Below are 16,267 nucleotides of genomic sequence, written 5' to 3' on the forward strand. Positions count from 1 at the left end.
AGAGACACACAGAGAGATAGACACACAGAGAGATAGAGAGACACACAGAGACACACAGAGAGATAGAGAGACACACAGAGAGATAGAGAAACACACAGAGAGATAGAGAGACACAGAGAGATAGAGAGACACACAGAGAGATAGAGAGACACACAGAGAAATAGAGAGACATACAGAGAGATAGAGAGACACACAGAGAGATAGAGAGACACACAGAGAGATAGAGAGACACACAGAGAGATAGAGAGACACACAGAGAGATAGAGAGACACACAGAGAGATAGAGAGACACACAGAGAGATAGAGAGACACACAGAGAGATAGAGAGACACACAGAGAGATAGACACACAGAGAGATAGAGAGACACACAGAGAGATAGACACACAGAGAGATAGACACACAGAGAGATAGAGAGACACACAGAGAGATAGACACACAGAGAGATAGAGAGACACACAGAGAGATAGAGAGACACACAGAGAGATAGACACACAGAAAGATAGAGAGACACACAGAGAGATAGAGAGACACACAGAGAGATAGAGAGACACACAGAGAGATAGAGAGACACACAGAGAGATAGAGAGACACACATAGAGATAGAGAGACACACAGAGAGATAGAGAGACACACAGAGATAGAGACACACAGAGAGATAGAGAGACACACAGAGAGATAGAGAGACACACAGAGAGATAGAGAGACACACAGAGAGATAGAGAGACACACAGAGAGATAGAGAGACACACAGAGAGAGTGCGACAGGGAGAGGGCGACAGGGAAAGGGAGAGGGCGACAGGGAGAGGGTGACACAGGGAGAGGGCGACAGGGAAAGGGCGACAGGGAAAGGGCGACACAGGGAGAGGGCGACAGGGAAAGGGAGAGGGCGACAGGGAAAGGGAGAGGGCAACAGGGAAAGGGAGAGGGCGACAGGGAAAGGGAGAGGGTGACAGGGAGAGGGTGACACAGGGAGAGGGCGACAGGGAAAGTGAGAGGGTGACACAGGGAGAGGGCGACAGGGAAAGGGAGAGGGTGACACAGGGAGAGGGCGACAGGGAAAGGGAGAGGGTGACAGGGAAAGGGAGAGGGTGACACAGGGAGAGGGCGAGAGGGAAAGGGAGAGGGTGACACAGGGAGAGGGTGACACAGGGAGAGGGCGACAAGGAAAGGGAGAGGGTGACACAGGGTGAGGGCGAAAGGGTGAGGGTGACACAGGGAGAGGGTGACACCGGGAGAGGGTGACACAGGGAGAGGGTGACACAGGGAGAGGGTGACACAGGGAGAGGGTGACAAAGGGAGAGGGTGACACAGGGAGAGGGTGACACAGGGAGAGGGTGACACAGGGAGAGGGTGACACAGGGAGAGGGTGACACCGGGAGAGGGTGACACCGGGAGAGTGTGACACAGGGAGAGTGTGACACAGGGAGAGGGTGACACAGGGAGAGGGCGACAGGGAAAGGGAGAGGGTGACACAGGGAGAGGGCGAAAGGGAGAGGGTGACACAGGGAGAGGGCAAAAGGGTGAGGGTGCCACAGGGAGAGGGTGACACCGGGAGAGGGTGACACCGGGAGAGGGTGACACAGGGAGAGAGTGACACAGGGAGAGGGTGATACAGAGAGAGGGTGACACCGGGAGAGGGTGACACAGGGAGAGGGCGACAGGGAAAGGGAGAGGGTGACACAGGGAGAGGGCGAAAGGGAGAGTGTGACACAGGGTGAGGGCGACAGGGAAAGGGAGAGGGTGACACAGGGTGAGGGCGACACAGGGAGAGGGTGACACCAGGAGAGGGTGACACAGGGAGAGGTGACACAGGGAGAGGGTGACACAGGGAGAGGGTGACACAGGGAGAGGGCGACAGGGAAAGGGAGAGGGTGACACAGGGAGAGGGCGACAGGGAAAGGGAGAGGGTGACAGGGAAAGGGAGAGGGTGACACAGGGAGAGGGCGACAAGGAAAGGGAGAGGGTGACACAGAGTGAGGGCGAAAGGGTGAGGGTGACACAGGGAGAGGGTGACACAGGGAGAGGGTGACACAGGGAGAGGGTGACACAGGGAGAGGGTGACAAAGGGAGAGGGTGACACAGGGAGAGGGTGACACAGAGAGAGGGTGACACAGGGAGAGGGTGACACCGGGAGAGGGTGACACCGGGAGAGTGTGACACAGGGAGAGTGTGACACAAGGAGAGGGTGACACAGGGAGAGGGCGACAGGGAAAGGGAGAGGGTGACACAGGGAGAGGGCGAAAGGGAGAGGGTGACACAGGGAGAGGGCAAAAGGGTGAGGGTGACCCAGGGAGAGGGTGACACCGGGAGATGGTGACACCGGGAGAGGGTGACACAGGGAGAGAGTGACACAGGGAGAGGGTGACACAGGGAGAGGGTGACACCGGGAGAGGGTGACACAGGGAGAGGGTGACACAGGGAGAGGGCGACAGGGAAAGGGAGAGGGTGACACAGGGAGAGGGCGAAAGGGAGAGGGTGACACAGGGTGAGGGCGACAGGGTAAGGGAGAGGGTGACACAGGGTGAGGGCGACACAGGGAGATGGTGAAACCGGGAGAGGGTGACACAGGGAGAGGGTGACACAGGGAGAGGGTGACACAGGGAGAGGTGACACAGGGAGAGGGCGACAGGGAAAGGGAGAGGGTGACACAGGGAGAGGGTGACACAGGGAGAGGGTGACACAGGGAGAGGGCAACAGGGAAAGGGAGAAGGTGACACAAGGTGAGGGTGACAGGGAAAGGGAGAGGGTGACACAGGGTGAGTTCAAAAGGGTGAGGGTGACATAGGGAGAGGGTGACACCGGGAGAGGGTGACACAGGGAGAGGGCGACACCGGGAGAGGGTGACACAGGGAGAGGGTGACACCGGGAGAGGGTGACACAGGGAGAGGGTGACACCAGGAGAGGGTGACACCAGGAGAGGGTGACACCGGGAGAGGGTGACAAAGGGAGAGGGTGACACCGGGAGAGGGTGACACCTGGAGAGGGTGACACAGGGAGAGGGTGACACACACTCACAGACACACACACTCACTCAAACACTCACAGACACAAACACTCAGACACATACACTCAGAGACACATACACTCAGACACATACACTCACAGACACACTTAGACACACTCACAGACTCAAACACACACAGAAACACTCACAGACAAACTCACAGACACACAAACTCTCATTCACACAAACACTCACTCACACAAACACTCACTCACACAAACACTCACTCACACACTCATTCACACAAACACTCACTCACACAAACACTCAGACATACACTCACAGACACATACACTCACAGACACATACACTCACATACACATACAGACACACACACTCACACTCACACAAACACTCACAGACACAAACACTCACAGACATAAACACTCACTGACTCATACACTCACACACAGATACACACACATACTCACACACACTCACAGACACACACAGACACACACAAACACACCCACTCACAGACAAAGACACAAACACCCACTCACACCCACACTCACAGACACACAAATACACCCACTCACACTCACAGACACCCACACTCACAGACACTCACTCACACTCAGACACTCACCCACACTCACAGACACTCACCCACACTCACAGACACCCACACACACAGACACCCACACACAAACACTCACACTCACAGACACTCAGACACACACTCAGACACCAACCCACTGGGTGGGTGACTGGGTTGGTATTCATTGGAAGGGAGGGGGCCTACCTGTTCCTCCAGGGCCTGCTTGTCCTCCACATGCTGCTCCACATGCCAGGGGATCGGGCAGGAGTTGTGGGAGGATGGGGGGGCCAGCGGGAGGATCGGGGGTCAGCGCGAGGATGGGGGGGCCAGCGCGAGGATCGGGGGGCCAGCGGGAAGATCGGGGGGTCAGCGCGAGGATGGGGGGGCCAGCGCGAGGATGGGGGGGCCAGCGCGAGGATTGGGGGGCCAGCGGGAAGATCGGGGGGTCAGCGCGAGGATGGGGGGCCAGCGCGAGGATGGGGGGGCCAGCGCGAGGATCGGGAGGCCAGCGCGAGGATCGGGGGGCCAGCGGGAGGATCGGGGAGCTAGCGGGAGGATCGGGGACCAGCGGGGGGACAGCCGGACAGGCGCATGGCCACCAACCTCCCCGATGGGAAACGTGGCAAGCCACGCGTGCGCCCAGGCTGCAGCCAGGAGGGGGGTCAGGCAGCCATGCTAGGAACAGCCGCACGGGCCACACCAACCTCCCCGATGGGAAACGTGGCCGGAACATTGCCAACCCCTCCCCCCCCCCCTCCAGCGCATGCGCACGCGCACCCCCCTCCCTCTACCTCCCGCCAGGCTGCTTCCTTTCTTCCCCGCTCCTATTACCCTGCCCGCGCGGGTGCCAAAGGAGCGTGGGACGGAGGGGAAGCGCCTACCTTGTCTTCCAGCCCTGGGCAGCAGCAGCCACGGGGACCCCCCCCCCAGCCTACATCTGGGGACCCCCCTCCCAGCCTACATCCGGGGACCCCCCCTTCCAGCCTACATCCGGGGACCTGAGGGGACCCAGAGCTGCCAGCCGGCCCTCTTCCTCCAATCAGGGAGGGAGATTACATATTTATTTATTTATTTTTTTAAATTGGCGCGAACGGGGGAAATTTGAGCGCCAACGGGGGAAATTTGAGCGCGAACGGGGGAAATTTGAGCACGAACGGGGAAATTTAAAAAAAAAACACGTGTGCTGCTTGGGCCAATATTTACTCGCCCGGGGGTTAAATCCACACGCCCCGGGCGTGTAAATGTATAGGATTGTCGAACACTGTATATATATATATATATATACACAGAAAGATTTTACCAGATAGAGATCCAGGAAAAACGAGACAGCACACAGTCAGGGAAATCCAAAGCTGATGTTTTCAGGATAAATACATAGGCACTGCATCCAACGTTTCGGTCATCAGAATGTGACCTTCCTCAGTAACGTGCGTCCCTGATGAAGGTCACATTCTGATAACCGAAACATTGGCTGCAGTGCCTATGTATTTATCCTGAATACATCAGCTTTGGATTTCCCTGACTCTGTGCTGTCTCGTTTTTCCTGGATCTCTATCTGGTAAAATCTTTCTGTGTATGTGCATATATGGGATAAGCATCAGTGGATAACCTGTTTTCAGTGTGCCAACTGCTTTCTATTTTTTATATATATATATATATATATATATATATTCCTGTATGGGACAAGCACCTATTTTTGCTTTACGTGTGTGCCATCTGCATATATATATATATATATATATATATATATATATATATGCAGATGGCACACACGTAAAGCAAAAATAGGTGCTTGTCCCATACAGGAAGTATGCATATGCTGGCACAATCACCGATGTTTCGGTCCTAGACACAGGACCTTTCTCTCCCTTGAGTGTCTAGGACCGAAACGTCGGTGATTGTGCCAGCTTTTTCTTCTTAATACACGTTTTTTGATATTCCTGAGTGTGCTGTCTCTACCTTGCTTTGGGGTCCTGGGATCCTGGATTTACCTGGTAAGTAGTCTATTTATATATTTATATATATATATATATATAGTGCAGAATAAATTAATTCTTCAGTATTCGGTGATACCTTTTTTATTGGACTAACAATTTATGTCATAGGACAAGCTTTCGAGAGTTATCCTCTCTTCTTCAGGTCAAGCAATACTGATATACAAAGGAATCTATGGCTTTGTATATCAGTATTGCTGACCTGAAGAAGAGAGGATAACTCTCGAAAGCTTGTCCTATGACATAAATTGTTAGTCCAATAAAAAAGGTATCACCGAATACTGAAGAACTCATTTATTCTGCACTATCGCAACTGGACTAACACGGCTATTTTCTGCTTTATATATATATATATATATATATATATATATATATATATAATCCAATGCACAGCCGGCACACCATTTGCAAGTAAATACGTTTTGGTGCTTATCCCATAAAGCAATAACAGACCATACGATACCGGTTGCAACACGACATCAAGGGACAGCATGCAGGTAAGTAAATCCTAAATTTTCTATATTTGATAGAAGACACAAAAAACGAAGTTTCGGTCCCCCAGTGGGACCTTTCTCAAGGTGGTGCGCCGGTCGTGTTGCAACCGGTATCGTATGGTCTATATATATATATATATATATATATTTGCTTTCCTGTGGAGGGTTTTTGTCACTTTTTTTACTCACCATAACTTAACTCAGTATTATGGTTTAGCCTATCCCATAGCCTCTCTTGCATTCCCAGTAAAATCAACCCCACACTGATGAGACCCATCAAGGTCGAAACAGCTGTCTGTGGGTGGTTTTCTGGGTAGGCACCTTAACCCTGGCTGTGCTCACAGCTGTGTCCATGCAGCAAGCTTAAGCCTATAGGGAACCATGTTAAAATGGTTATTGAGGCAAAAAGTGACACTGTGTGATCATTTGCATGTCATTTCCCAGAATCCCTTGCTGCAGTGGAAGTGCTGTATGCTGGGTGATGATGGGGAAAGGCGGGGTTGCAGACCTGCCTAAGACATGCAGATGAGCATACAGTTATATTTGCATATTTGCTTTCCTGTGGAGGGTTTTTGTCACTTTTTTTACTCACCATAACTTAACTCAGTATTATGGTTTAGCCTATCCCATAGCCTCTCTTGCATTCCCAGTAAAATCAACCCCACACTGATGAGACCCATCAAGGTCGAAACAGCTGTCTGTGGGTGGTTTTCTGGGTATGCACCTTAACCCTGGCTGTGCTCAAAGCTGTGTCCATGCAGCAAGCTTAAGCCTATAGGGAACCATGTTAAAAATGGTTATTGTGGCAAAAAGTGACACTGTGTGCTCATTTGCATGTAATTTCCCAGAATCCCTTGCTGCAGTGCAGTGGAAGTGCTGTATGCTGGGTGATGATGGGGAAAGGCGGGGTTGCAGACCTGCCTAAGACATGCAGATGAGCATACAGTTATATTAGCATATATATATATATATATATATATATATATATATATATATAAATAAAGAAAAAAGTATAAGGTGCGCAAAACTGATTTAAAATAGTGTTGCAATGATGCCTATGCGTGCTGCCACAATGTAATGGGTGTACACCACCCCAAAGAAAATACAAAGTACACAAAAAACACAAAAGCCGCAAATCAGAGACACAGATGCATGGATATATAACATCTGCAGCATAAATACGTGAACAAGTAATATATTCGAATTCCAAAACAAGATGTACCTATAGATGAAAAAGATACCAATATGGTGATGTACGTTTATGAATAAAATTATTGCGCAAGCAACAGAGGCTACTTACAATGTAGCAGAAAATAACAGGCACATCAGTAAAATGCTTTCAGATCGCTGCATCAAAGGGGCTGATAATCTCAGGAAACGCTCACTCAGTCTGTGTACTTGGATGCGGAAGCGTCACTGATCAGCTGTAATAAGCAGTTGCGCGGGTCCTCTGATGGTGACGTCACTCCCCTAAACGGGTATACCACTCGGTGAGATTAGCCACAGGGCTTAATTCTGAGATTGATATAACAATCCCAATAGCCTTTAAATAAGGCTTGGCAGCAAATAGAAAGACAGTTAAAAGTACTGAATACAACAGAAAATGGAGAGATCTACTAAGAGATCCTCACCCTACTAGTTTCGTCTGAGTTTAGACTTCTTCTGGGGCATGACTCAGACATCTCCTGAACATCATAAATAGTAGATTGCAAGGTCCTGATAGACTATGCAAATTAGAACTAGTCTCTCTACTAAGATAATCAGGTGCTAAGCCAATTAAAATAGAAAATAAAACAGTTAAGAACCTGGTATTTATATAAAATATACAAATATTATATAAAAATGATCTAATACAATGGACATATATATAAATTCAAAAAACAAGAAATGGAACTGAAAGATAAAATATACAAATATTATATAAAAATGATCTAATACAATGGACATATATATAAATTCAAAAAACAAGAAATGGAACTGAAAGACTTTAATACATCAAATATAATAAAAAAATAGTCAGAATTAAATGTAAGTGGAAAAGACCAAACCTTGCTAGTAGCTGGAAATTTCTAAATTCTATTAAATAAGGAAGGCACCTAAATCAACATCCACATTGAGACCTAGTGGAACAAGAGTTTTCAATGTATGTATCCACCTGGTCTCAAGTTTAGATATTGCGTTGATGGTATTGCCTCCTCTCCAGTTATATAGCAGTTTGTCTATTCCAATACAAATAATTCCTGCAGGATCTTTGTTATGATTTTCAGCAAAATGCTTGGACAAATTATGTTGCAGAAATCCTTTTTGTATATTAGTAATATGCTCAGCAAAACGTAATTTTAATTTTCTTGTGGTTCTACCCACATACTGTTTTTTGCTCGGGCATTGAATTAGATAAACAATATTAATTGAATCGCAACTGATGAGGTGCTCAATCTTTTAGCTACTTTCCATATGTGTAGAAATGACATTTTAAGTCTGTTTGGAACCATGAGGACAGCTCGATTGTAATAAAATCTGAAGATAAGGGAGGAAGCGTTGTGATCTTGGATAAAGAGTGTTACATCGCTGAATCCCTTAGACAGCTGAATGATATAACAACTTACTCGAGACTGTCCTACAATGCTACAGAAACTTTCCAATGTGAATTAGAAAATATTTTACACTGGGGATCAATAAACTACATATCAGTAGGGAAGAATTTGAATTTATAGTCATAAACAAATCAACACTACCAATTTTTTATTATTTACCAAAGTTACATAAAGATCCCATAAATCCTCCTGGGAGACCTATCATTTCAGGTGTTAACTCTATTACATCCAACCTTTCATCTTATATTGATCATTTCCTCCAGAAACCGGTCAAGAAACTTAGGTCTCACATAAAAGACACCACATACGTATTAAACATATTAAAAATATTATTTGGCAGGAACAATATTATTTGATCACGTGTGATGTCACTTCATTATACACAGTTATTGATCATGAGCATGGTTGTTTAGCAGCACATAATTTTTTACATTTAGAAGACACATACATGGATGCACAGATTGATTTTATTATCACGTTAATTACATTTACATTAACTTACAATTTTTTTTTGGTTTAACGAAGAATTATTTTTAAAGATTAAGGGCACGACCATGGGACTAGGTTTGCCCCTAGCTATGCTAATCTACTGATGGGGATGTGGGAAGACCAATATATCTGGTCTCAGCATGGCTATGGTGCAAACCTAGTGCTATGGATTAGGTTTGTGGATGATATTTTCTTTATTTGGCACGGTGATCATGAGAGTTTACTGGGGTTTTTTGATTATTTAAATCATAACTCATATAACCTCACTTTCACACATAATTTTAGTCAAGTGAGTCTGGAATTTCTTGACCTGTTAATCTACATAAAGAAGGTCAAACTCACACAAAAACTCATCATAAACCTGTCAGTTGTCTGAATTATATAGAAGCTGACAGTAATCATCATAAACCATGGCTAACCAATATCCCCCAAGGGGAATTGAGGAGAGTTAAGCGTAATTGTTCAGAGAATCATATCTATGAACAACAAGCACAAGTAATGTCCAAATTTAAATCTAAAAAATATCAGGACTCTACTCTCAAGAAAGCCTATATTAATATCAATAAGGTAGATAGGAATGATCTGTTAAAATATAATTCCAATATTAATCTAAATACAGAAAGTTCTAGCGATATAATTAATATGCCATTTATCACAATTTATAATCATTTAGCTGCAGGAATAAAAAAAGTAGTTTGCAGACATTGGCACCTAGTCCAAAAGGACCCCATATTACAACCTTATCTTCCAATAAAACCGCAAATACTGTAGTATTTAAAAAGTCTGATACTTTAAAAAAGAAATTGGGTCCCAGTTGTTTAAAACCATCTTGCAAAAAAGAAGTGTATAATAACACATTTTAAGACACTAAGGGGCCTATGCAGGAAACGGCGAAAAGCCCTATCTCGACAGCTTTCCGGCAAATATGCCTACAGCAATTCAGTAAATGCCGAAAATCTGGCGAGATGAGGAAAATCCGCCGGTTTATTTTGCCAGAAAATAAAACTCGCCGTGCGGGTGGCGAGAACCAATATCTCGCCAGTTTTAAAACCCGCTGTATTCTAGTAGCGCTGATCAGCATCTCGGCGCTGATCGGCGCTATAGAATGGAGAGATTTTCTCCAAATCTCTCCGCCAACAAAAGTTGGCAAAAAGCTGGTGCTGAGCGGCGATACGGGACATAGAAAAAAATCAGGCCCTTTTCCTGCCTCGGAGCTGATACCCAGTAATATCAGCACCAAAGCCCCCCCCCCCCATGCATCCGAAGCAGGAAGAATGCATTAACAGCCCCCTTCATTATCTTAGCGCTAACCGCTAAGGCAATGAAGGGGTTAACCATCCAGTACCAGGCATATTGTGGGGAGCGGGGGTGGATGAAGGGGGTATATGGCCTTTGGTGGGTGTTTATGGCTTGCGGGGGGGAGTTGCGGATGGACTTAACCCCTTCATTACCTTAGCGGTTAATACCGCTACGGTCAAGAAGGGGTTAAGCCCTCCAGCTACCCACCCGCAAGCCATAAACACCCACCATTGGGGCGAATACACACTGCACCCATCCCCGCTAACCACTATATGAGTATATATAAAATACATACATGTAGAGGTATCAGTACCGTGTTAGCCGAGCTTCAATAATCAAAAAATAAATAGATGATACCGTTCTGTGGCTAACGAAATGCTTTTATTTGTGCGAGCTTTCGAGATACACTGATCTCTTCTTCCGGCGATGTTACAATGAATGAACCTTTTGACACCTCCAGCCATATAACACATCCACACCGGGGGAAGGACCAGCACAGATAACATTCCAATAGACACTGTTTATAGTATAGCTTTTGCTTGCTTCATTCATTGTAACATCGCCGGAAGAAAAGATCAGTGTATCTCGAAAGCTCGCACAAATAAAAGCATTTCGTTAGCCACAGAACGGTATCATCTATTTATTTTTTGATTATATATATTGTGACATAGTCCAAAGATGTTAGGCAGCTTTCTGCCCCGTTTTAGGTCAGAAAGTGCAGGAATAGTTAAAAATGATCCGTTCCCAAGCTTCACATTAACTCAGGCAGCTGGATGGAAAATCCAGACCACAGATTACAATGGGTCTAGTTCTCCCTCACCTGCTCTCCTAATCACTAACACAGGTATTTAGAACAGAGAGGTTTGCATTTCACTCTCTCTCCTTAGAGCCTGGAGGCTGGGGGTATCGCTGCTCCCCTGTTTCCAGTTTCGGGGTGGATGGCCCCTCCAAGTATCACAGTACCAGAGGATTTGCCTGGACACTTTGGACCGAGTTCCCACCACGAACAGATAAGACAAAACAAATGTTTATTGCTGTTGCTAAAAGACTGTGCTGAATCTAGTGACCCTAAATGAGAGGGCATTGTTTTAAGCTGGGGAACCAGGTTAGTTGGCCAGCAGCAGTTAGGGGCTGATTCTGATGTGTAGTTAGATCCCTGAAAGGGATAGGATTTCTTTATATGATTTGGTTTTTATTTCTTAAAAATGACACTGTGTGAAGTGCTATGACACTGATATAAGTGAACCACTGAATGAAAATGTCTGAGTGCCTCTTGCCTACACATGTTAAAGCTGCAGTCCCTTACTTGGATGAAAATAAAGCAGGCAGAAGCCTGAGTTAAGCAATATAATACTTGGCATGATCCTGTTTGTTGTATAATTAACCCTAGAAGACTGTGTCGGGAAGAACCCAGACAGACGTCAGCGCTACAAAAGAGGGGCGTTTGTCACATATGGTGGAGAATGCGGGTCAACACTAAAGTCTGTGGGTTTGCAAATAAATGCGGGGGTTTAAAATGGCCACCCAGCTGAAGTAAAATACAGATGCTATGAGTGAAGTCTGTCCCACTGTGTATATCAGTTGTGCTTCTAACATACACAGAGAATGTGCGAAGTGTGGATGCAATAGCACCCTGAACCCAAACAGAAAACCAAAATGTTTTGCTGAAGAATTTTTTTTTTGCATCTAGCAAGTGCTGTTTGTAAAGCTAATGCCTTTTGCTGAAGTGAGTGAATTTGCAGCTAGCAAGTGCTGTATGTAAGTTGCTGAAGTGAGTGAAATTGCAGCTAGCAAATTGTCCCTGCCGGGTTTCTAAAATGGCCGACATGAAATGTTTGTTTTGTAATGTACATAATCATGAAAAACAGTGTCCCTTCAGGCCATACGATGATGATGACGACGTCTCGTATGTGGCCCCTGGAGGAGAGCCGTACCCACAGATGAATATAGTATGCTGGGCCTGTCATAAAGTAGGTCACATGGAAGATGTGTGCCCCAAAATTTTCAAAGACAAACAGCTGCAAAAGCAAGCAACGCCCTATGAGTGCAAGCAAGATGTGGAAGCTGATACCAGTGAGTGTGTGCCCAGTACCACTGATATCTCTGGAGCTAATAAAGCAAAAAGAAAGAAGAAGAAAAAGAAAACTGTTCCTCAAGTCACAGGGGAAGTGACGGAGCCACTTGAACCTGCGCTGTCAGGACATGCGTCAGAAAGGCGCCGAGATGTGCTGCAGACCGGAGTGACCGGCAGAATTGTCACGGGAACAGTGGCAAAGGAAAAGGAGGAACAAAGGGAAGCTGAATCCTTGAACCAGGATAAAGAGGCTTTGGTTTCTGCACTCCAAGCTGCCCGCCATAATTATGAAGTCCTGTGGCAGGATTTGGTGAAGGAGCGAGAATGTTGGAAGAAGGAGCAAGAATCTAACAATAAGGTGCGAGAAGCGAACGCCGAGTTACAGAGGTGTATACTTCCAGCTTTACAGGAGTACGAGGCTTTGAAGAAAACAGAGTCTCTCTTACGGAGTGAGAAGAAAGAGGTGACGACTAGGCTGGAAAAGGCCAACACCGTAATTGCCACCATGGATGAAAAACAGATTAAGTCTGACAAATCGATTGCTATCCTAAAACAGAAATACGGGAAGGCTCTACAAGAGGTTCACGCGCTCAGCACAGAGGTACAAAACTCACGCCTGAAGGGCCACGGTCTGAACAGAGAGCTGGGAATGTTGAAGCAAATCCATGAGATTGCCCTAAGTGAGTTAGAGACTGTAAAGCAAGAAAATGAGAGTCTGAAATTGGAAAATTCAGATTTGACTGACCAAGCAGAAAAAGTAAAGAAACAGTTGACTCAGGAAAAATTAGAAGTGCAGGATGCATTGATGCACGCTCAGACCCAGCACCAGGAAGAAATGGACGCTCTGAGAACAGAATTGCGACATGTATGCACAAAACAGAATTCTCTCGTGGAGGAACTTAACGTTTTGAAAAAGGAGAAAAGCATTAGAATAATTCAGAAGCACTGCAAAGCTCTTATCCAAGGAAGAAGGGAAAGAGAAAATTACCGGCGTTAACGCGCCACAACTATCATCCTACAGGCTGCCTACAGAGGGATGAAATTCGTCAGTTCAATCGCCGGAATAAAGCAGCCTGTGTTCTTCAATCATTCTACCGTGCCCGCATGGTACGAAATAGATTCCTCATTATGAAAGGAGCAACTATAAAAATCCAGTCTTTTGTCTTAGTGGAACCAGTGCTTCGTTTTTTCTTCTCTCCTTGTTCTGACTAGGATGACACAGAACAGGATTCGCTATCAAACCCTGAGAAATGCGTCACTGGTTATCCAGCGGTACTTCCGCCTGAATAAATGTAGGCCTCAGGAAAGAGAGGCCCAAGACTACATGCCTGCCGACTGCAAAGGTAAAATGCCACAGGGTACAGCCGGAGTTGGTGAGAGCTCCATCAATGTGAAGGTGCTCAAGGTAATCAGTGCTTCATCTTCTAAGTACCATATAATTGCCCCAAAGGGAAAATCCCAAATCTCTGAGAGTGATGGTCGTGAGAAAATACATGGCAGTAAGTACCATAAAGGTTCTAAGGTTGCAAAGCAAAAGCGTCGCAGAAGAAGAAGCCAGAAGACCTGAAGACCCCACAGACGGTGAAGAAGACACAGAAAAGAAGACCACAGACGGTATGACATAAAGAAAAGAAACAAGACACCACATTGGATTACAATCTCGCTCTCTGCTGAGAGATCTCACTAGCGGAGCCCTTCTTGCCAGGGCTCGCCATCTCTCTGCTGGATTACTCTCCCAGATATGCGCACTTTCCTGCATACTGCGAGGGGAATCCGCCAAAAAAATGCAAGATGTATAAATGGAACCTCATGGTTCCAAACAGACTAAAAATTTCATTTCTACACATACAGGAAGTAGCTAAGATTGAGCACCTCATCAGTTGCGATTCTATTAATATTGTTTATCTAATTCAATGACCGTGCAAAAAACAGTATGTGGGTAGAACCACAAGAAAATTAAAATTAAGTTTTGCTGAGCATATTACTAATATACAAAAAGGATTTATGCAACATAATTTGTCCAAGCATTTTGCTGAATATCATAACAAAGATTATACAGGAATTATTTGTATGGGAATAGACAAACTGCTATATAACTGGAGAGGAGGTAATACCATCAACACAATATCTAAACTTGAGACCAGGTGGATACATACATTGAAAACTCTTGTTCCACTAGGTCTCAATTTGGATGTTGATTTAGGTGCCTTCCTTATTTAATAGAATTTAGAAATGTAATAAAGACCGGCTGGTCAAAATAGTATCTTCCTAAGCAGAAAAATAATAAGGATATACACAGAAAAAATATAACATAACCCAGATAATATAATACAAACAAACAAAATATGGTGATAGTGTAAGTAACCTGCCTAAATACTCTACATCCTAATTGGAGCAGGGAAGAAAAATACTTCAAATGTTAAGATAGCATGAGGCAGTCCCATATAATATTGAGGAATATGTATAATTCTCAGGTTGTAAATAATCAATAGTAATCCACAAGATTGGCGTTCTGCGTCACTTTCGGTTTCCTGGTGTCACACCGAAACTGGTCCTCCCGGCAACCCTATGCATTTCAAAGGTAGTCCTTCTTCATCAGGGGTAAGTATAGTATGTCCTGTTGTCCCTTCCTTTTATATCCCTCCTTCACCAGCAGTGTTACATAACTTTCTTTAATTATAACTCAATTGCATGGGGAGGAGCAGACATAACGAAGGTTTATAAAACATGTATTACTAAGTATAAAATCATATATACTATCTAATTAAAATACAAATTAATAAATAAATAAATGAGTACATAAACATTTCTAAACAGACTATACAAATAACCGATAATTATGACAACAATGGTAATGGGATCGCAGCAGTATACTTCATTTAGGCTTAATCCAATTTAATGTTAGTTTACATGTGAGGCTTTAGCCTAGAAGTTTTGAACCATTGGCCTAGGTATCACTTTTTGTTCTGTATAATGTTAAACTATGCACAAATGGCATTGCTTGACCACATTGCATAATGTGTGTTTTATAGTTTCCTGCTTTGTTTTGTTTTTTTTTAGCAAAAAAGGTGTGAACACATGACTCTGAACCAGGTAACAAAGATTTCCAAAATGTCCAACTGGAAAGTAGATTGGACCCACTTGCCTGACTTAAGTGATGATTTACTGTTGAAGAACATTGCATATTACTATGAAAATGAAGATTGCACAGGTACTGTATGTAATTTTGTTGTGTGAGTCATTTATTAGAGCCTTATTAATACGACAATTCTGACTGTATTTGTAATGATCCTCCTTTCATTGAGAGATGAGTGGTTGAAGATATAAGCGGTTGAGTATGACCCAAAGTAAGTGTTATATAGTATTTTGCCACTAAATGGCAGAGGTAGTTTATCCTGTATTAATTAGGATATATAAGCCTATGCAAAAATATGTAAATTTAACAGTAAACTCTCTGTAGTAGTCTCTCCCTTTTTACCCTGCTTATCAGGCTGGATGCTGCTCGTGCATACTCCCTTATGGGTGCAGGCCGATGATGACATGTTCCTGTGCCAATGTCTCAGGAGATTCTTTGAGTGACGCTCCAGCTAATGGATCCATCCTAACGGATCCATCTGATGTGTTTCACAGACATTTATCTGCCATTTTAAAGGATAATTGGCTTGGGCTATTACAGTCTCTATAGGGTATCTTTAAATAGTTCTTAGTCAATGCCTTAGTTTACATTTATGGTAGACGAGTGTGAAAAGAGAAAAGGAATCAGAATAAATCATTGGC

At 44.9% G+C, this 16,267-nt stretch overlaps 1 protein-coding gene across 8 annotated transcripts in view; it reads left to right on the forward strand.

The window, feature by feature from the left end:
* LOC142501655 (putative ATP-dependent RNA helicase DDX60) overlaps window positions 1-16,267 on the forward strand; it is a 362,879-nt gene that overhangs the window by 139,055 nt on the left and 207,557 nt on the right. For all 8 annotated transcript variants that reach the window (XM_075611796.1, XM_075611815.1, XM_075611833.1 and 5 more), the window contains one exon: window positions 15,551-15,701. In XM_075611796.1, the coding sequence (XP_075467911.1) occupies window positions 15,551-15,701 (151 nt within the window). The remainder of the gene's footprint in view (window positions 1-15,550; window positions 15,702-16,267) is intronic.

This window comes from Ascaphus truei, chromosome 1, assembly GCF_040206685.1.
Source record: "Ascaphus truei isolate aAscTru1 chromosome 1, aAscTru1.hap1, whole genome shotgun sequence".
NCBI lineage: Eukaryota > Metazoa > Chordata > Amphibia > Anura > Ascaphidae > Ascaphus > Ascaphus truei.